General features: G+C 39.1%; 1 protein-coding gene across 3 annotated transcripts; it reads right to left on the reverse strand.

The window, feature by feature from the left end:
• prdm10 (PR domain containing 10) lies at positions 1–21975 on the reverse strand. 3 transcript variants are annotated; one of them, XM_077248358.1, is made up of 23 exons: positions 21829–21975; positions 18007–18136; positions 17646–17807; positions 12787–12840; positions 12557–12661; positions 12215–12395; positions 11859–12100; positions 11575–11775; positions 11126–11198; positions 10556–10673; positions 10339–10456; positions 9174–9458; positions 8028–8372; positions 7264–7419; positions 6983–7162; positions 6737–6847; positions 5490–5690; positions 5279–5422; positions 4861–5031; positions 3575–3712; positions 1780–1954; positions 1586–1686; positions 1–1496 (listed from the first exon to the last, which is right to left on the reverse strand). In XM_077248358.1, exons 2-23 carry the CDS (start codon positions 18076–18078, stop codon positions 1305–1307), a joined length of 3525 nt encoding a protein of 1174 aa, XP_077104473.1. In that variant the 5' UTR covers positions 18079–18136; positions 21829–21975; the 3' UTR covers positions 1–1304. The 3 variants fall into 3 exon arrangements, with proteins under 3 accessions (XP_077104473.1, XP_077104474.1, XP_077104475.1); XM_077248359.1 differs by having other exon boundaries at positions 18007–18123; positions 21829–21958; XM_077248360.1 differs by having other exon boundaries at positions 12215–12350; positions 21829–21947.
• Positions 21976–22473: the final 498 nt, after the last annotated feature.

The following is a 22473-nucleotide window of genomic DNA, read 5'->3' on the forward strand; positions in this document are numbered from 1 at the left end:
TCAAGTGTACAAAAACACATTTATTTCCCATCACTAGGAGTAGACACCAACTCAGAGACACGAGGCGCATTACTGTACATTAACCGTCAATAATTACAATAATACTCGTCATTGTACAGATACTTTTTTTTTTTTTTACATTGTACAAGGTTGGCTCAGTATAAATAGTGGATATTGTATATATTTCCCTTTTTTAGATTATAAAGATGCAGCAGTGCTTCACTGACTGATGTGCAAAACCCAAATAAATACTACTATGTCCATAAGCACAAGTTACATGAAATACACAAGTTCTCGAAATTCTCCAGTCATTTTATGATACACAGAATAATATGAGGGATCAGATTGAGGGGGTGGGGGAATTATTTGTTTAACCTTCACCTGAACCTCATACTGGCTGGTGACTCCTTCCGTGGACCAAATATATTGTAAGTAAAAGTTGATTTGGGTTTTGCTTTCGATCACATTTCTGAGGTAAGGTGATGTGAGCATGGATGATCTGATCATGAATGTTTGAGGTTTAACTTATCAATGCCTGAATTATAATGGAAACTTGAGATGTAAGCTAGACTGAATCTCATAAAGAAATGACAAGATCATATTTCACCCCAAAACCAAAGGAAAATTACATTCTATTTTGATTCAAGAAACGGAAGTCTGTTTTCCTGACATTATGATCCATGCAAATCAGAATTATTTCTTTGTTTTTTGGGGGTAAAATGGGATCTTTCACGAGATTCATCTGCTAGTTCAAGCAAGTTTTCTTTTAGAAGGTTCATTGAAATAATTTAAAGGTGATTTAAATTTTACTTTAAGAATTCCAAATATATTCCAACAAAATCCAGTGAAAGGGAAAGTCCACAGCTTTTGACCCCTTTATTGTGGGAAACATGAAATTACTTTATAAATAAAAAAAATATTTTAAAGGTCTCTCCTTAGTCTCAGTCAGGTATGAAAAAAACGCTCTCAATATGTAGGGGAAAATTAACTGAATAAAAAAATAATACAAGGAACAACAATCAAATTAGGCCAAACTTAATATCATAAAAGAGGCAGGATGGCACAGGTTAAAAGTCATGATCGTTCCTGAAATCACACATGGATGGGTCTTTTTGGGTCTCTAGAAACACAGTTAATCACTCCAGTGTTCTGAATATATTTTAAAAAAACATCTTCACTATTTTGGTTTATTTTGTACTCTTTAAGGAAATAAAAATAAATCTGTAGTAGTAATTGTGGTAAAAAGTAATTGATCTGTCCCCCTTCAGTAAACAACAGAACGCTTCGTCACGTGTGATTCAGTGTCAGGGTTTGGTAATATGAACTTCACTGGCCCCCGTCCCATTGGTGGTGGTGGTGATGATGTACTGCGTTGTGGTCTGCTGACTGACGGCGGGCTGCTCCAGCGGGTCGGGGTGAACCTGTGCTACGGTGGACGGGACGCTCACCTGCTTCCCATCCAGCTCCGGCTGTCCGTCTGAGATGACATAGTGCGTCTGCAAATGTACGAGAAAGAAAACAACAATTGCAGGACACCATCTGAAAGTGGAAGCCAAGTTGTTCTTCTAGTGAACGTCAGACTCACCGTTTTGACCTGACTGTTGTTGACGGCAGAGGTGACGGGGGTGCTGGCCTCTGCGATCACATACTGAGTGTGAGGAAGAGCCATCATCTGGATCTCAGATGCTTATAGAAGCAAAGGAGGGAAACACAATGCTGTCTTCATACTCACAGGTTAATGTAACATTAAAAACAGGCGCTTTTGCTAAAGGTACTTACAATAACCCCTGTAGTTCCAGTTGCTGGGAAGGTACGCGTGCTGTGCAGCACCTTGAGTCTGATTAGTGGACGTCTGTAGAGTCTGGCTTTGAGCCAGGGTCACAGGGGTCAGCTGGGCAGTGGTTAGCTCCTGGGCAGCTTGCTGAGAGGAGGGACTTAGAGGCTGACCTGACACCTGATTGGATGGTAGGAAGTGTCAAAAGGAGTAGTGACAGTTTGTCTGATGCCACTAAACTACACAAAAGTACATGCAATAGCATACATGCATATTTTTTTCCTACCAAGATTTACATATTTTAAATTTGTTGAACTGTCAAATACTCGTCATCCACTGATGATCCAGAATTATTTCTCATCATAGTACAACATTATGGACTAAAAACAGACATTATAATACTTTGATTTTCTCTGTTATATACTATAATATGAAAAAATAGTGATTTTATTGGGGAGTGCATTTGCATACAAAAAATTAAAAAAAACTAAGATTTTTTAAAATCTGAACGATTTAGGTAAAAATGTTATGATGAAAAATGCAATGATACTGTTATATTGTAAAATAAATCAAGCACTTAAATATAGTTTTATTTTACAGTACAATCTTAATTTCCTCATTTTCAAATGTTAAACGGTCAACTTTTTATTGTGCCAATTTGCCTGAAAATTTTCAGAAAACTTCAGACATTCAGAAACCCGCAGTGCATATATTTATTTTAAAAGGGGAATTCACCACTGGCAAGGTGGGCTTTTAATAATACTTGGCTGTCTATGCTGTAGAAACATCAAAAAAAACTTATTTTTTTCTGGTGCTACATGACTAGAGAAAAAAGAAAAAGGCCTGTGGCGTTTCCGTCAAAAACTTCAACACCCATAATGCAATTTTGAAACAATTTTGGCACCGCAGCTCTGTCAATCCGACTGTCCGTAGGCAGTAATACGAACATGCCGGCTCTGTAGTTTAACAAATGGGCTGCATTTCCCAAAAGCACTGTAATCCTAAGTAGATCGTAGAACCGTTGCGGCAATGGTCTCTATGATCAACTTTGCTCACAATGCTTCTGAGAAACAGCCCTGGACAGTGCTGGGTCGATTACTTACAAAAGTTTAAATAAATGAATACAAAAATATTACTGATTCCAAATTACATGACAAAAATTGTAGTTACATTACACGTTTAAGGTAATATAATCAGACTACTTTTTGATTACTTTCGACTTAACTTGTTTATCAAATCAAATTGAATAGGATAAAATTGTGCATTGTGCATATTTTATAGTGCATAAAATATTAAATTACGTCAGCATTCCCAAAATGGGTTTCGTGATGGAACTGAAGGGACATCACGAAACCCATTTTGGGAATGATGACGTAATTTAATATTTTATGCACTATAAAATATGCACAATACGTTTGTGAATTTAATGAATCACATGTAATCATGTAATCAATATAAAAGTAACTGTAGTCTGATTACAAGTATTTTAAAATGTAATATAAACTAATTAAAAGAACTTTATTTTTGGAATCTGATTACAAAATCCAGATTACATGTAATTAGTTACTACCCTGTACTGGACCTGGAGTTGTCAAAAGTCCTCCAAATGACGCAAAATTATGCATTTTCTTCATCTGGTAGACTTTTGCTGACAAATTATCAGGAATACAGGTGACACAGAGCAACACTCCAAATTGTCCATTTACATATACAACTGACACTGTAACAATACAATAAAAAGCCTTTAATTAAATCCCTGCCATTTACAGCCCACATGTGCTGTAAAAGCCAACTGCTCACCTGTGCACTGGCCTGCACGGTCCCTGTGGGCTCAGACACCTGTATGTGCTGAACCTGAATCGAGTGCTGACTGTAACTGTGAGGGTCATGTAACTGACTCACATCTACAGTAGAGTGTTGAGAGTGAGGAGAGGACGCCTGCAGAGACAAACAGACACAACACTTATCAAATCACTCCAAAACACATCATGTTGTCGGAAACCTTGCATCTCCAAAAACGCTACTTTTCAGGAAACAGAAAAAAAAGCTGCATTTTTAAAAAATAATTAAACAGCATTTTCAAAGTTTATATTGTGGCTTTATATATGGTCAGACACTTGCATGTGTCATTGTATTATTAACACTTTACCAAAATCAAGCTCAAATGAAGTTATGAGGTTTTTGACCAACGAGTTTCAGAGAATTTTGTCCGTCATTCGAACTGAGGCAGTAAATGTTTTTAACCAACTTACAGGTTATAAAGGAAAAAGAGCAGAAGAAGAGATGATCTATGCACATACCCAAAACAAGAGTTCAGATGGCACGCAAGAGCTTGCTGTAAAATGACCCAAAAATGACATCCTAGGCTACGCACAACACGTTAATCAAACCAATACTATTAAAAACAGCCGTTGCAATTTAAACGCACAGCATTGGTCAATCTATCAATTAAAGTAACAAAATCAACAATTCCTTAATTTTTTATTTTAAGCTTATGCATTTTTAAGCAAAAGACTACAGGAGTGCAAAAACTAATCGCTGCACAAGTTTTATTTTTTACTACTCTATTTATTTTGCGCTATTATAACACAAGAGATACTTTTCAGTTTTGAAGCTGACTGTGACCAAATACCTTTTGTTTTTTATCAGCCCTACAAAAAAAATATGACCTATGCATCAGTGCCTTCTGTTACTGCTTAGTGCTTAATAAACTAGCAACTACCTCAGTGGGACTAAATGCCGATTGGTAGAACAAACTGTAATTTGCGCTACAGTCAGTTAAAAATAAATGAAAAGTAACCTAGCACTGAGGATTTGTTGCTTTTTCCTGTTGTACCAGAACTCGTATTGAACTGTGACCCGGAAACTGAGTTAAGTTCCAAACCGTGACTTCTGTGTACCGTTACACCCCTAATAAGCATGTAAACACAGGAAGCACAAAAGCACAAAGAAAAAAAATGAAGTCTAAAAAACAAAAGCAGTAAGGAGAATCGATGAACATATGTAAAAAAAAAATAAGCAAAAGAAAAATGAAAAGCCATAGAAAGAAAGAGCAAAAAAGCCAGTGTGAATGAATGTGTGCGTACCGGGGCGACCTGCACCACCTGCAGCTGTATGTGCTGTGGCTGAGAAAGGCTTCCTCCTGCCTGTGACACAGGGATGTACTGGATCCTCTGGAAATCCCCTTGTGCTGTACGGTAGTCTGTGGTCAGGGTCTGGGAAAGCTCCGTCATGGCCTGTGTCAATAGGTCGGTGGTCTAAGAGAAAGACATAAACTGATGAATATTGTGTTGTTACATGACAGGGCACCTTTTTTAACCATCTAACCTGTACACTTTTTTGATGCGTCTTTAAAGACTTAGTAATATAGTGCATTTTTAAGTGAAACAGAACATTCAGCAAGGAACCCATTTCTTTAGAATAGGATGATCTAATGATCCCATTGAGATTTTTCTAGACTGTAAACGGGGTATATTTTGATTTGATGATGTTCATGTTGCTTACCACCACAGTCTCAGCAGTGGTGCCGTCTGTTGTGATGACAGCAGGAGTGCTGCTGATGACCGTAGTGGACAGAGGTGCCTGGATGCTGTTGCTGTTGTACTGATATTCTGGATGCTTCTTACGAATGTGCTGGACCATCTTCGTCTAAAAAATAAAGATATATTAAAATCCATAGAGATTCACACACATCGTATCTCAGGTATGACTGTACCTTGCTGCTGTACTGTTTGGCACAGTGCGGGCAGCACACAGGTGCAGTAGCGATAGTGCCCGTCAGCTGGGTGTGTGTGCTCAGCATGGGGTCAGGCTCCCCCGGCCCGGCCGGACGCAGCTTCCGGATGCTGGGAGGCAATTCTGCCCCAGGATGGTTCTTCAAAATGTGCGCCTTCCTCTTACTGGCACTTTTATAGACCTGAACAGGTAAAGGATGATATAGATTAATGAAAAGGGAGATATAAGTCAACATTTGAAGTGGATCAAAATCTTTGCATTATTAACAATACCCATTCTTGTCTTAGGACAACTTTGATGAACTTGTCAAACCAAAAAATATTCAGACACCATATATAATTTTGTGATATTTTTTTACTAGTGGGTGCAGGACGCTATAATCCTATAATAAATATAAGTGAGGATAGCAAAATAAAGTAAACGGTGACATATTATACCCAAAAATCCTTCATACAGTGGACTACCAGTAAAACGTATACAAATTTGGGACCAAAAATGATTCAGACACTTTGACTTGACCATTTTTTGCTTAAAATGTTTTCTTTGATTGCTAATGCGACCTTTTTACACCACAGACTGAACAAAATTAAGCACTGCTAGGTAATTGGTCGACCTACATTGGAATTATCTAATTGTGTACTTAAATGTAACAGCTGACAACTATTCAACCTAATTTATTTGTGAGACAGTCTAACAGAAGGATGGCCAAAACCAGTGAAATATCAACTGGTTTGATAACTCTGAGTTCTTGTCATAATTTATTACCATTTTCTAAGCTATAGCAAATAAACTGCTATAATGTGAGAAACATTGAAGGTGTCTGAATAAATTTTGGTTTGACTAAAAACGTATAAAATAAATAAATAAATATATATATATACATACACACACACGCACACACACATATCTATATCTATATATTACATACATAAAAAATAACTGCCTGACATTTACATGTTCTCCACTTTGTACTTTGTACGAATTTTGCACAAATATTTTGTATTTAAAATTCAAAGACCAAAATTTGAGTAAAGATATAAACTGGCAAATGGCAACTCTATTTTCAGAGGCCGCTCAAGTCTCTTGGCTCAAGGACACACTGCTATTGTCTTTCTATGCGTCTGCTGTAATGCCAGTCAACGTAAAGAACAAAGGGTCATTAAACTGTCAGGGGTCAAGCCCATGAAAATGGTAAGACCGAAGTGGCAAAGCTAAATGAGTCCAGACCTTATCACAGTACTGGCAGAAGTAATCTCTGTTGGGTTTAATGATGGGCAGCGTCAGCTCAGGGACCTCCTCCAATCGCATCTCAGGATGTCGTTTAGACAGATGATTGACCTGAGGACATGTGCAATGACATCATTAGCGTGAGAAAAGGAGCCACAAGTGACCTATGATTTCATAAACACTGATTCTAGGAGGCCTAAGAAACAGCAAAAAGGTGATGGACAAACTGAGGTCAAAGGTCAATACCAGCATCCCTCGTCTCCTGAAGCCCATCATACAGAGTCTGCATTTAAACATGAAGCTCTCAAAGTCAGTGGTGGGCTCTTTCTGTTTCAGAGCTTTGGTGCGTTGGATGCGGTCCGCCTTTTTGGCCTCACGTTCAGGGTTGTGCATCCTCTGCATGTGTTCCCGTAGTTTATCCTTCCTCTGGCCAAAAATAAATAAATAAATAATCGAAAAACATTTATTTGTGAGTATGTGACAGCACTTCTGCATGCATGTTCCTCATCTGGGCATATGTGAATCACCTTAAACTGTTTTCCACAGGTGGAGCACAGGAAGTCCTTGCGGTCCGAGTGGCGGAGCATGTGGAGTCGTAGTTTGTCAGGCCTGCAGAAGGCTTTATCACACTCCGTACACTGGAAGATCTTCTCTGAGTGGAAACTCCTGACGTGCTTCTTCACCTGCACAACACAGATATATGAGTGACCAATGCCACATAATCAGATTCAAGAATTTTGCCATGCAACCAGACATTAAAGAGGTCTTATCACTTTTAATGATGTTTTCCCCCTTGAAAGTTTACTTCGTATGTTAGCAAAGGATTCTGCACTAAAAACAGCCATACTTTAGTTCATATGACCATTTCCTTACCTTTAAGGTTTTAAAGAGTCGTTTATATATTATTGAATATGAATTATAACTCTTTAACTTCACTTGTTTACTTAAATTTTACTTGGTGCCAACTGCTTTGTAAATATTGTAATATGTCACTAAACTTCCAGTAACGGCTTCCAATAGCAGTGACATTTCTCAAGTACCGACATCAATACCACAGTAAAAACTAATATGCTAACACTTTCTTTTATTAATAAAGTTTAATATTATTATAAATATTGTTTTTCAAGAAATTAGTGACATCACAACCACAGATTTCTGAGTGAGCCATTTTTATAGGATTGTTTTAATACAAATTAGATTTTTGGAATGGCAAAAAAATGACTTTAAAAGACAAATAGATGGGGATGGGTGAGGCGGTTTAGAATGCGTCTTATTTGCTAGCACATCTTACCTGTATGAAGTCCGAGAATGTTTTCTTGCAGGAAGGACAAGAAAAGCAGCCGTTGACCAGGTGAACCCCCACATGCACTTTGAGCAGGTCTAATCTGTCATAGGACTCTGCGCAGAACAGGCAGGAGTATGTGCGCTGGTCGGAGTGCAGCTGCAGGTGATCCTCCAGAGAAGCGTTCGTCAGAAAGCCCTTCCCGCACTGAAGGCACATGTGACGGCAGCCGTCCCGCCCGTGGTACCGCATGTGCTGGTCCAGCTTATCTTTATCTCGGAAGGCTTTCCCGCACTGGGGACATTTAAAGGGTCGAAAGGACTTACGGATGAATAGATGCTGGAGAGCGGCATTCTGGGTAAGAAAAGAGAGGAATGGACACTTCTGAGAGGAGAAGACAACTAGAATACAATTCGAGCAGGATGAGGAATCACTTTGATTTCACTGAATTAATATGGTTTGCAAGCAATGACATAATGCACTTGCTCGAGTCTGTATGTCACAGAGATGGCGGTTAAAACAAGCCCTTGTGTTTGCATGCTGAACACAAACTGGATTAAATCTTTCAGTTGTACTTCTAGTTCACCCAAAAATGTACTTTCTGTCATCATTTACTCACCCTCGTGTTTACACTGCTCTTTTTAAATAATAAAATATAATATCTTTATTTACAGAACAACATTCAAATTACAATACTAATATTCATGGCCGTTTTAATTCCTCTGCTTCCAATCGTTAAACCATTGAGCTTTTATTTTGGCTGAGAATTGACATTCTCCTATGACATTCAAAACCTCTCCTTACGCTCAAACACGGTGACATGATGACAATTAAATGATGGCAGAATGTTGATTTTCGGTGAAGCTGTCCCTTTAACTCTGCTGGTTGATGAAGCTTGAGGACTGAACTGATACAGACAGATGTAATGGGGATGTAGGGAGTCAACACTGTATTGACTGAAGGAATAAGTTTCCTCTGACTCCACTCTGGCCCACATTAGACCTACCTGCAAGTCCACCTTAACGTGCAGCACGCAACAAAAGAGAAAGACACACACACCCACACACGCGCTACTGTTAAATAACTCTAGCCTGCTTAACACGCTACATTGCAGAGACGTGAGGGTGTGTGTCACTCGTGACAGGCGTATCTTACCCTAATCCTCCTCGCCCTTCTCATGTCCTGAGGTGTAAGGTGGGGGTCTACGGGACTGGTCTGAGACCGGTCCTCTTTGGGAGACCCTGGGACCCCTGTGGCCAGAGGTGGGGAGACAGAATCCCCCTCGACTTGCAGTGCCTCAGTGTGAGTTGGTGGTGTATCAAGCCCTTCCTCAGTCTCTGTCTCCATCGATTCGTCTGCCATCTCCACCACCTTCAGTCCATTAAGGGCTCCATCTGTCCTTTCCTCAAATGGTAGTTTATCTACAGATGCCAACAGCTCCTACAACAGGTGCAGAGACAAGAATTGAGCACAGACTCCATTAAAAGTCCATTAAACCAAAACTTGCAAGTTTCGAAAAGGTCATAAAGAGATTGTAAACCTAATCTGATCTGTGTAAAGGGAGTACGGTTGAGCTGCCGGTTACTATATTTGATGAGCCCTATGTACGTGTGTTGATCACTGTTTATATGTGAATAAAAGAATATGTGAGAAAAGCGTTAATAAACATGTAATGAAGAATTATTATTATTATTAAAAGACTCAATTTAATCTGTTCATCATGGGTCTCTTCAGAAGACTTATTAATTTTTACAATGTCTTTATGGACTTTAAAGACATTAAAGTTTTGGTTACCTGGACTTTCAATGGAGTGACAGAAATTTCTCAGGTTTCATCAAAAATATCTTAATTTGTGTTTTGAAGATGAAAGAAAGACTTAAGGCCTGTTTACACCAACAAAGATAACTATATCATTAACTATGATGTTCACACCAGCGATATCATTCTGTTCTAAGCGTGCACTGCAGTTTTGTCATCTGCCGCTTTAAATGCTCAAGCTCTCTAAAGTCAGCTGGATTCTGATTGGCTGTCAATATTTTTTTATCATTCATCAGCTGGAAAAAAATAATTCTGAAAGTAATTCCAACGATATTATTCCTTTATGCAGTTATCGTTTTTATTGTGGTGTGGACTCTGCTATTCTTTTATATTTAGAACAATTTTTCTGTTCTACATTTATAACTTTATATTTAGAACAATTTCTTTATCATTATAGTTATCAGTCTTCGTGTGAATGGGCCTCTATGGGTTTAAAACCACATGATGGTGAGTAAATGATTTTTTGGGTGAACTTTCCCTTTAACGGACTGGTCAACAGTACCTGTGTCTTGTCAGCACTCTCAACAGGAGTCTGTGGGCAGATGAATTTGGTACGCCGTCCTGGCCGCCTTGCAGCACAGAATCGTTTCCTGCCCCGTCCTCGGCCACGGCCCTTTGGCCTGGAAGAACAGAATATTAGTCAGAATCAATAATGAACTCAGTGTCAGGAAAACCATCACAAACACGGGAGAATAGGAGTCATTTGTGTGCATTCAAACCTTTGGATGAGGTTCAGCTTGTCATCGTGCATGTTTAAGTGTTGCTGAAGCTGCTCTGAGCTCATGAACCGTCTGTTACACTCATAACACGGCCAGTTCTTCTCCTGTTCACGTAAAACTGACACAGTGAGGAACGGGTTGGGTTAGAGTTGAACCAGGAACCACAACAGAATGTTTTTGAAATATTATCACTAACTGTAAAGAGATTGTAATAACGAGTGCTTTACATTTACAGGAAAAAGAAACAACAGTAACATTGTTTCTAGTAGACTGAATGTGTGCTTGTTTCTGATGAATATTCTAATCTGACCTGTCAACACTTATTTTGTGCTTTTGTTCCTCTTTATTATCTGCAATTAAGTTATTTTAACCTGTTGTGCTGCTTTCAAACTGTGTTCATTTTTATTATCTTAAAAGTGCCTTTTATAACATTTATAATTTGAGAGTACCATACCAAAAAGAACAATACGAACTACCGAACTGTTAGAAAGTTAACCGTTAAATCGTTAGTAAATCTATAGTTTGTCATGTCTGTGTGAATGAATAAAAGAGATGATAATTACAATTTACCTTTTCTCTCTTCATCTGTGACATCATGAACCTTTTGGTTGACAAACTCAGCATATGATGCAGCGTACCACACCTGAAGTACAAGATTCATCACAAAATAATCGTTTACTGTGAAAAACAACCTTAGAAAAAATGCAATGAGAAAAAAATAAAAAATAAATAAATATATATATATATAAATAAATAAAAACACATTACTATAAACACATTCAATATTATGCTAGCGATATAAAATTAAACATTTTGAAAATTGTTTTAATTTGGCCATTACAAAAAAGAATTCTTTCTTTCAAGTCATATTGAATATTGTTTGAAATGATGGAGAAATAATAGTAAGAAAATACTAAAAGATATAATAATTATAATTGATGAAAGACAAAATTTGATTAAAGATGTCATTTTTATCCTTTTGTTTGCTATAGATGAGAACATTCTTTCTTTCTGCTGACCTTAAGCTCCTGTTTAGGCTGAATGTTCTTAATGGTGGTGTAAAAAATGTCCGAGCCGTACTGATAAGCCACCAGGTTCTGCTCCAGGTGGTTCTGGGCCGGCCGGACAAACATCATCCAGTTACATCGCTCCTCATCGGACAGGTCGAACCAGAGGTCCTCCGCCCTCTCGCCCTCTTTCTCTGGGTCTAGCATGTACAACTACACAGCAGGATTACACGTGTGAGACTTTGAACACTAAACTAGAAAACTTCTTACGATAAAAGAGAAGGGTTTACTCGTACTTTCAGGTGGATGTGCGTGTCCTGCAGTTCACTCTGTCGCACCAGTGGCCCCTCTATAGGACCAAACTGTGTGCGTTTGGGGATACGCCGCTTGGTAAAGACTCCGCCCAGGAAGCGGTCGATATACAGGATGAGAGGAAGACTGGCCCGAGCCTTGGACATCACCGGGCGGTTCAGGATAGGGTGCAGAGGACCGTGTTTTATACATGCTCCAGAATTAGCATTATTACAGTCTTCACACCCTACACATAGAAATATTCACATTCAAAAGTGTCTTCTTATGTATGAACCTGGGGAGTGAACTCACATTTGGGTGAACTATCCCTTTAAGTGTTCAGTGCTGAACATCTACTCACAGAGGTTCTGGGGAGTGAATGGCTGGGGCGTCCTGGGTTCCCAGTCATCCATGTCAGAATCATCGCTATCATTGTCTTCTTCCTCGTCCTCTGAGTCTACAGTGGAATCTGTGGCCCCCAGGGGACTCGACGAAGCCTCCGCCATGTTGGGGAGAGACACATTAGTCACAGCATGTTGGCTCTGTCAGGAAAATAAACAGTGTCAAGTTAACATTGCTTCACTAATGCAAAAGATGCTTTATTTTATACAGTGCAGTCTCTCATGGCTGTGGTAGAACAATGTTAAGAAGTCTTTCAGGTGAACAATTGCATTATGGGACATGTTTAGCAGTGCAGTGTCACCTGTGGCACGGGTTCCAGGATCGCCTGTGGGCCATCAGCCACGTTGCTCAATACATGCAGATTGGCGGTGTTCATATTCTGACCGCTGGGTAGCAACACAGTCACCTGGTGCAACAGATCATGTTAGTTGTCAACATGAATGGGCAATTGCTAAAATATTTCATTTGCAACCAGATGGTATTATTTATATGGTACACGTAAAATCAAAAGATCATAGAATACCACAGTACCTGTTGTGTTGTGCCATCTTGCTGAATGTAAGCAACTTGTGGTTGATCTGTAAACTGAACAGGACCGAAAAGAGCAGTAAACCTTTAGAGTTGCTGTGTGAAACATGCTGAACAGTATATATATTTGTGATTATTTTTCATCAGGAGTGCATATGCAAGAATAATGTACAGTCGGTCAGTCATTATCGCCAAATCAACTCAATGTGATCCGATCATGTATCACTTTTGAAGGTGTGTATTTTGCAATAACATTAATTTCTGCAATTAATATTACCTGTTTAATGCATTAAAAATAGTAAACGCAATTAGCAGATAAATCGCTTCTCACTTCCTTTTTGCCAGGGGTTTTCAAAGTGTGGGGCAGCTTCACAAGGGCTAGCTTCAGAATCATAGCACAAAAGAGGGAACATAAATTACCTTTATTTTGAAAAACTGTCTGACTACCTTTCTTCCCTGTCTTACTCTCTCTTCTTTTTCATGTTTTTCTTTCCTCTTTTGGTATCCTGATTTTGTCCTTGCCATCTATCTGATGTGTGCAATGAGTCACAACTGTGAAGTGTCGCATTTCTAAGTAAGCCACAAACGTCTTAAGGGAACACACGCGCACTTGGCTCAGCCTGAGTGTATTCCTTATAGTGTGCTTCTTAATAGATTATTGTGCGAAGAGGCCGTTTAAATGGCAAAATCATACAAGAAATGATGGGGTTCATTCATCCTAACTGCTGCTGACTATGTCGTTAATGTTAATCAAAGAACAAAAGAAATATTTTGCTGCTCTTGACAATATTTTTCATAGCTTTATTAAGAGTCGGTGTATATGTAAGTTTATAGCGTACAGACGCAGTGGTGTTTGTGCGCCATTGTGCATGTTGTGTTAGAAGGGAGGCCCACCGTCTTTAACTTAAACCAAATAATAATACAGAACCAAAACTGGCACCAAACCAAATTGTACTGTATTGACTTTATATTGTGAAGATAGCTTACACTATAAATTAGTGCTGTCAAATCATTAATCGTGATAAATCGCATCTAACATAAATGTTCTTGTTATATATATATATATATATATATACACACACACACACACACACACTGAACAAAATTATTTAAAAAAATTGTTTTTGCCCCCATTTTTTGTGAGCTGAACTCAAAGATCGAAGACTTTTTCTATGTATACAAAAGGCCTATTTCTCTCAAAAATTGTTCACAAATCTGTCTAAATCTGTTAGTGTCACAAGTTTTGAGGGAGCGTGCAGTTGGCATGCTGACTGCAGGAATGTCCAGCAGAGCTGTTGCCCGTGAATTTGGCAGTACATCCAACCGGCCTCACAACCGCAGACCACGTGTAACCACACCAGCATCTTCACATCCAAGATCGTCTGAGACCAGCCACCCAGACAGCTGCTGTAACAATCGTTTTGCATAACCAAAGAATTTCTGCACAAACTGTCAGAAACCGTCTTGGGGAAGCTCATCTGCATGCTCGTCGTCCTCATCGGGGTCTCGACCTGACTGCAGTTCGTCATCTTAACCGACTAGAGTGGGCAAATGCTCACATTCGATGGCGTCTGGCACTTTGGTGTTCTCTTCACGGTTGAATCCCGGTTTTTCAAGTATGGCGTCGTGTGGTTGAGCGGTTTGCTGATATCAACGTTGTGGATCGAGTGGCCCATGGTGGTGGTGGGGTTATGGTATGGGCAGGCGTATGTTATGGACAACGAACACAGGTGCATTTTATTGATGGTATTTTGAATGCACAGAGATACCGTGACAAGATCCTGAGGCCCATTCTTGTGCCATTCATCCACGACCATCACCTCATGTTGCAGCATGATAATGCACGGCCGCATGTTGCAAGGATCTGTACACAATTCCCGGAAGCTTAAAACATCCCAGTTCTTGCATGGCCAGCATACTCACAGGACATGTAACCCATTGAGCCTGTTTGGGATGCTCTGGATCGGCGTATAAGACAGCGTGTTCCAGGTCCTGCCAATATCCAGCAACTTTGAAGAGGAGTAGACCAACATTCCACAGGCCACAATCAACAACCTGATCAACTCTATGCGGAGGAGATGTGTTGCACAGCGTGAGGAAAATGGTGGTCACTCCAGATACTGACTGGTTTTTCGGGGACCAGTCCCCCCCCCCCCCCCCCAATACAGTAAAACTGCACATTTTAGAATGGCCTTTAATTGTGGCCAGCCTAAGGCACACCTGTGCAATAATCATGTTGTCTAATCAGCATCTTGATATGCCACAGCTGTGAGGTGGATGGATTATCTCGGCAAAGGAGAAGTGCTCACTAACACAGATTTAGACAGATTTGCGAACAATATTTGAGAGAAATAGGCCTTTTGTATACATAGAAAAAGTCTTAGATCTTTGAGTTCAGCTCATGAAAAATGGGGGCAAAAACAAAAGTGTTGCGTTTATAATTTTGTTCAGTATATATATATATACACACACTCACCTAAAGGATTATTAGGAACACCATACTAATACTGTGTTTGACCCTCTTTCGCCTTCAGAACTGCCTTAATTCTATGTGGCATTGATTCAACAAGGTGCTGAAAGCATTCTTTAGAAATGTTGGCCCATATTGATAGGATAGCATCTTGCAGTTGATGGAGATTTGTGGGATCCACATCCAGGGCACGAAGCTCCCGTTCCACCACATCCCAACCTCCCCCACACCATTACACCACCACCAGCAGCCTGCACACTGGTAACAAGGCATGATGGATCCATGTTCTCATTCTGTTTACGCCAAATTCTGACTCTACCATCTGAATGACTCAACAGAAATCGAGACTCATCAGACCAGGCAACATTTTTCCAGTCTTCAACTGTCCAAATTTGAAGACTGGATTTGAAAATTGAAGCTCTTGCAAATTGTATCCTCTTTTTCCTATTTGTAGTGGAGATGAGTGGTACCCGGTGGGGTCTTCTGCTGTTGTAGCCCATCCGCCTCAAGGTTGTGCGTGTTGTGGCTTCACAAATGCTTTGCTTCATACCTCGGTTGTAACGAGTGGTTATTTCAGTCAAAGTTGCTCTTCTATCAGCTTGAATCAGTCGGCCCATTCTCCTCTGACCTCAAGCATCAACAAGGCATTTTCGCCCACAGGACTGCCGCATACTGGATGTTTTTCCCTTTTCACAACATTCTTTGTAAACCCTAGAAGTGGTTGTGAGTGAAAATCCCAGTAACTGAGCAGATTGTGAAATACTCATACCGGCCCGTCTGGCACCAACAACCATGCCACGCTCAAAATTGCTTAAATCACCTTTCTTTCTCATTCTGACATTCAGTTTGGAGTTCAGGAGATTGTCTTGACCAGGACTACACCCCTAAATGCATTGAAGCAACTGCCATGTGATTGGTTGATTAGATAATTGCATTAATGAGAAATTGAACAGGTGTTCCTAACAATCCTTTAGGTGAGTGTATATATATACACACATATATGTGTGTGTATATATAAATATATATAACTATTAACTAGTTGCTTATTAGCATGCATTTTACTAGGATATTGGCTGTTTATTAGTACTTATAAAGCACATATTAATGCCTTATTCTGCATGACCATATTCTACTTCCCTTAATTGTACCCAGTGCCTAAACTTAACAACTACCTTACTAATAATAAGCAGTAATTATGAGTTTATTGAGGCAAAAGTCATAGTTAATAGAGCAAATTAATAATTTTATCCCCAAGATACAGTAAAAATAAATAAATAATTGTAGCATCAGTATTTACATCAGTGACTTTTGCCTTCATTCATTTATTGGTTAAAAAAAAAACCTTTACAAAAAGGTTCCATTTGTTTACATTAGTTAACGTGAATTTACAATTAAAAATAATTTCAATGCATTTATTCATCTTAGTAAATCTTAATTTCAACATTTACTAATACATTAAATCAACAGTTGTATCTGTTAACAAATTAATTGCTCATTGTTAGTCAATTCAAGTCACCTTTATTTGTACAATACATTTTTTAACAATACATATTGCTTCAAAGCAGTTTTACAGTGATAGTAGGAAATTAATGGAACAGAGAAAATGAATTGGTTCCTTTTTCTAAATGCATTAACTCACGTTAACTACTGGGAAATGATTAGTGTTACCAAAAAATGTCATTAAACAAATATTTAAAATACTGTTTTTATGTAGTTTCTACATTAATTTGGAGGTTCAAAGTGAAACTGTATTTATGATTAATATTATAATGTTAGTTGTGTTTAATTACGGAAACCAGTAAGATTAATGTTTTTTTTAATCAAATCAACAGCCATAATATTTATAATTAAAGTAACAATAGCAATAGATGTGAAAATATGTCAAAATTGTCTCAAAATGCAGCTTTGTCTAGCAATCCCCATTAAATCCACAATGTTAAAGGTGCAGTAAGCGATTTCTGATAAATGCTGTTGAAAGTGGATTGGACCGAGCAGCACAACACACTTGTTGTCTCCAATCTGGAGAGACCCAAGCGGGATGGCCTGAGGTTGCGTTGATCCTGCTTCACAGTAACATTGATTTTGCTTTTTCACAGAACCAACATAATATGCTGTTGTTGTCAAGTTAGCTCTAGTAAAAGGACAGTTCTGAGTGTCATTGAAGCATTATTTTGCTTTGCTACAGCTACGACAAAGAGACATCCACTCTTGCATTGCATGTTTGTGCATTTTGAGGGTGGAGCAATGAAGGGAGGGCTGTTTGTTTGGGTTGATTTCAAATATCAACAGTGTTTCTCAGATATCGCTTTCTGCACCTTTAATCATAAGCTCTAACCTTCTTCACTGGCAGCACCAAGGATCAAATCCATACTTCACTGGCAGATGAGCTCACCTGTGTTCCATCGGCAGGGTGTATGTAAACCAGTGTGTGTTCGGCGGACTCAACAGAGGTGTAGGAGCTTCCGTCTGCAGTGTATAAAACCTGCTGCTGACCACGGTCTGACTGCTCTCCACTGTACACGATCTGGGCCACCGTACCGGCCTCGAAGTGCACCTGCACACCCGTAACACACACAAAAAAAACAAGTGAACCTCGTGAAAACATGTCAAAATGGGATTTCACACCCCCAGTCAATGGAAATATAAAAAGAAGTGCATGTTTTATTGATTCTATTTTTTTTTACTTAATAGTTTCTAGCTAACTCAATAGTTGGACATAGGTAATAAATCTAAAGAGAAAGGTCTGGCTGTACCTGAGGTGTATTTCCAGTGTCATTGTTGGGTGCTGGACTCCACACAGGTGACGACTCCTGCTTGGCCTCCATGGCAACCGTATGAGGTGAGAGCGAACACCTCCTTCACCTATCCACCTGTCATCAACACCTGTATGTTCATTATAGAAACTGACATGATTTATCAAGATTTTATTCATATTTATTCACATTTTAAATCATGTGCCCTTGTAAACTTTATACAAAATAACTTCCTCTCTGTCTTGCAGCAACATCTCGGCTGCATCCAAAATCACGTTTCACAATGTGAAAAATCAGTATGTGACAAAAGAGGTATGAATGCCCTCATTCACAGTACTCATAAAGAGTAGGCAAAAAGTACCCAGATGACTTACTACTTCTGGCGAGATTCTAAGTGTGCATAGACATTTTACTATCCCATGAGGCCAAGGGAGAGGATTTGTGAATGGTGGTGAAGAGACGTAACTGATGCTGGTAGGTCACGAGATAATGACAACATGGCGAAAGTAGTATGTCCACATTACATTCATAACACACATTCATACTACATAAAACGTACTTTTTTAGTAAGTAATTTCATATTCTAAATAAGTCCCTACTCAAGAGAGTATGCGATTTTGGACACAGCCCTCTTTTCTTCTCTAATGGCGCATTTACTGGCGCGAGGGTGGGATGTCCGGTCACTCACATGAGATCGACCAATAGCAAACAACAACCATCCAATCAATTCCCCAAGGACAAAATTAAGTCACGCCCTACAATTTATCTTGTTCAAGAAGCCATTTCAGTCCTTCCAGAAAAATGCAGAGGTTTTTTTGTGATTGTTGCGGGCAAAAATCCTTGATTATGTGGCACGTTTTCTTAAAAAATGCGATGGAATATGCGGGATATTTATGCAATTTTGTGCGATGAAATTGTGGGAACTTGCAAAAACTGCGGGAACTTGCAAAAACTGCGGGCGGGAACTTGCAAAAACTGCGGGCGGGAACTTGCAAAAACTGCGGGCGGGAACTTGCAAAAACTGCGGGCGGGAACTTGCAAAAACTGCGGGCGGGAACTTGCAAAAACTGCGGGCGGGAACTTGCAAAAACTGCGGTTTGATGAAAAAAGAAAAAAAAAAGAAAGAAAAAAAAAAGACTCCCCCAAAACCCTGTTCTCATTAGGCTACTACCTTAATGTAAAGAGTTATTTCTTATTACTTCCTATGATAAGCAAGCATACTACATCACAGAAAGTGCTGGGAATATTTAAGTTCTCATCTTGTTTTATTTCAGACCTTAATAAACACATGGCTCAAACTTACAAAACATTGAGGAGTCAAACAAGTTCTGTAGCTTTACACAAGGAATATGCTACAACTTCTGTAAAAATTAATAAAATATAAAAAAATTAAATGTGTGCTTCTTGTTTTACAGCTTTTCGATGATGTTCACGTCGCGCAAGTACGTCACTTCTTTACGTTCCCATGGCAACAGGGGAAAATGGCTGCTCTTGTGTGAAGTAAGCGCAACATTTTTCAACTTTCTGGTAAGACATATGTGACCTTTTTGCAACTAAAATGTGAGAATTATGAAATCATGCAAGCCCCGCATATTTTGCACGGAAATCGGCAATTTATGCGGCGAAAGTGCGGCGTATTTGAAAAAATGCGGCCCCCGCATAAATATGCGGACTTTGGCTGATGATTATGCATTGAATTATACCATTGCATAATCGCGTTTTTCTGGAGGGACTGCCTTTTGACTCAGATATACAATCACCAGTGTTAAGGGTAACGAAGCTACTCAAGTTACGTAATCAGATTACCTTTTTAAAGTAACTTGTAGTAACGCATTACTTTTAAATTTACAACAAAATAGCAGTTACTCTTTCAAATAAGTAATGCAAGTTACTTTGTTTTCCTATTTATTGACCGACAGCTCTCCTGTCCCCATTTTGAGAGAAGTTGTGAGTAAATTCAGAGGCATTGTGTGCGCTGTGTTTGAACATGATGCTTATTGTAGTTCTACATGTGAGCATGCACTCATCTCACTTGCACAAAAACAGATTCAGTATTCCTCAGAATTAATCAAATCAGTGAAATGCAAAATCAGAAAATTACGCAAATCTCCAATAATTATTTAAATCATGTCAAATAAAACATATTTTTTATGCATTTAATCTCACTTTATTGACCAATGTTCATTTTGACCAATGCTGCTGACCTTGCTTATATTTTGAATAAGTAATTATGTAATGACTTCTAAAAAAGTAGGCCTATGTTCTATATAGTATAAATGTGTGTAGTATGAATGTAATCTGGACCTACTACATTCGCCACATTGTCATTATCACGTGACCTACCAGTATCAGTTGCATCGCTTCACTTCCATTCATAATCCTCTCCCGTGGGATAGTAAAGTGTCCATGTACACTTTAGAATCTCCCCGGAAGAAGGTCATCCAGGAACATTTTGTAAACTCTTTTAGGAGTACTGTGAATTTGGACACACTTCTTTCGTCACATACTATATAGTAGGGAAGTTTGTTGTTGAGGTTTTCTCCTGCATTCTATTCTTCTGCAGACCAGAATAGCTGCACAGCTGAAAGGTTTGTTTGAGCTGTACCTCTGTACAGGCATTCATTTGCATTTTCTTCTGCCTTATTTCAAATTTGGTGTGAAAGGGCCTTTACATTTGTCAAAAAATGTAACTTTTTTTGTTATAAAAAATAAGCCCATACCCAGCTGAGAAAACTTAACGCAACGCATTACTTTTCTTAAAAAGTAACACAAATAGTTATTTTTTAAGGGTGGAACATGAGTAAAGGGAGTAACGGGAGTAAATATTTAAGGGAGTTAATATTGTAATGCATTACTTTTCAAATTTAAAGATGTCTCCAGGGTTTTCCCTGACTGTGAATATTGTACAATGTATCCTGTATATTCCAAAATAATGGAATAACACCCTTACAAAAAAAAAGTACTGTAGTTGTACTATGATGGCATCACACCATGAAGATAGAAGCCATGAAATATACTTTGGTACTCCAAAAATCATGATTAATCTATATAAATGACGTGCATATAGTTAAATAGGGTTTCTGATGTGAACGGAACAGAGGAAACCTCAAGCTTGGCATATTTCACCTGCTCATTATTTTATTTTTGATTTATTGAAAGCTCGCTGTTTAACCCAAATACAGGCACCCCGTACTGGCGGTCAGTCTAATCAGTGCACGGGGGTAGAGGAGATACACGGCTGGACAGAAAATCCCTAAGAGTCGTGCTGAGAGAAAAAACACACGCAAACGCCTATAACCCTGGCCTTCTTCAATCCCCGAGACTAATTCAGAGATTGTAAACACTGTAATGGTGAATGAAGCAATCAGGGTGTTTGCCAGGCTCTCTCCCCCCCTGTCTAAAGCCTGCAGGTTGGGAGTTCCAGTCGGACTATACCACACAACCCGCAGCGGCACAAAAACGTTTTCACTCCGGTATTATCAGACATTAACCCGCACTGTAAGCCAACAGTGATAGTGGGATGAGAGCAGATGTACTGTTTGACCCGGAACGTCACTGCGGTGTCGTTTTAATCGAGCGTATTGGTTTCATGGAGGTTTTTGAGTGCGGGACCGGGGCGCTTGGCTCCCCGCTCATAGATGAGCTCGGCCGGCGGGCGCGCTCAGTGAGTGTCTGCAGCAGAATGAGGAAGACACGCCACGACTCCATTTTGGGTGGGACTAAGACAACAACAAAGCACGGCGAAGACACTCAACAAAATATATCTACACCCTAATCGACCGTCCAACGGAAAACAGGATGTGAATTTTACGTGACACTTACTGACAGACGATCCTGAATCCCCGCTTAAGCTTCGGGTGCGGATTTCCCGATAGTTTTGAGCATTTTTAGGAAAAGGTTGAAGTGGGTCTTCCCTCTGAATGGTAGCTGCAGAGATGGCTGCCTTGCATATATTAACATAACCTACCTAGCAACAGACGCGCGGCCCCGGGCGACGATATGCACATTGTTATACATATATCGATGGAGTTTTTCAGGAACGATAGGGCTAAAGTAATATATTTGCTGTGGTGGTTAAATTACGCGTCGTTGAATTTTGATATGTATAGATTGTTTTTCATTTCGAGATAATTGGTATTTTATGCTCGTACGGCGTTTTCCTTTCGGTACCAATGAGAATTTTCCGCCATTTCTACCAACCAATGAAAAACAAAAAAACGTGTTCCATTCCGCCCAATGAGAAAAAAGAGAACGAACCAGACCTACCAATGACATTTCAAGCGCGTCACAAGCAAGCATGTATGGATGTGTACCATAGACTGTGTACATGTAGTAAGCACGTATTCATTATATATATATATATATATATATATATATATATATATACATATACATATATATATATATATATATAAATATATACATATACATATATATATATATATATATAAATAAGTATGTTTTGTT

Source organism: Siphateles boraxobius, unplaced genomic scaffold (assembly GCF_051911475.1).
Source record: "Siphateles boraxobius isolate OS27281-9 unplaced genomic scaffold, OSU_SipBor_1 30, whole genome shotgun sequence".
Lineage (NCBI taxonomy): Eukaryota > Metazoa > Chordata > Actinopteri > Cypriniformes > Leuciscidae > Siphateles > Siphateles boraxobius.

What these genes read in the sequence shown, in the direction of transcription:
- prdm10 (XM_077248358.1), bottom strand. Translation starts at nt 18,078, where the DNA reads ATGGAGGCCAAGCAGGAGTCGTCACCTGTGTGGAGTCCAGCACCCAAC. An exon ending in GAAGGGCGAGGAGGATTAGG is followed by an intron (nt 8,373 to 9,173) that starts GTAAGATACGCC and finishes TTTCTTACCCAG; the next exon opens with AATGCCGCTCTCCAGCATCT. An exon ending in CCAAACAGTACAGCAGCAAG is followed by an intron (nt 5,423 to 5,489) that starts GTACAGTCATAC and finishes TTTATTTTTTAG; the next exon opens with ACGAAGATGGTCCAGCACAT.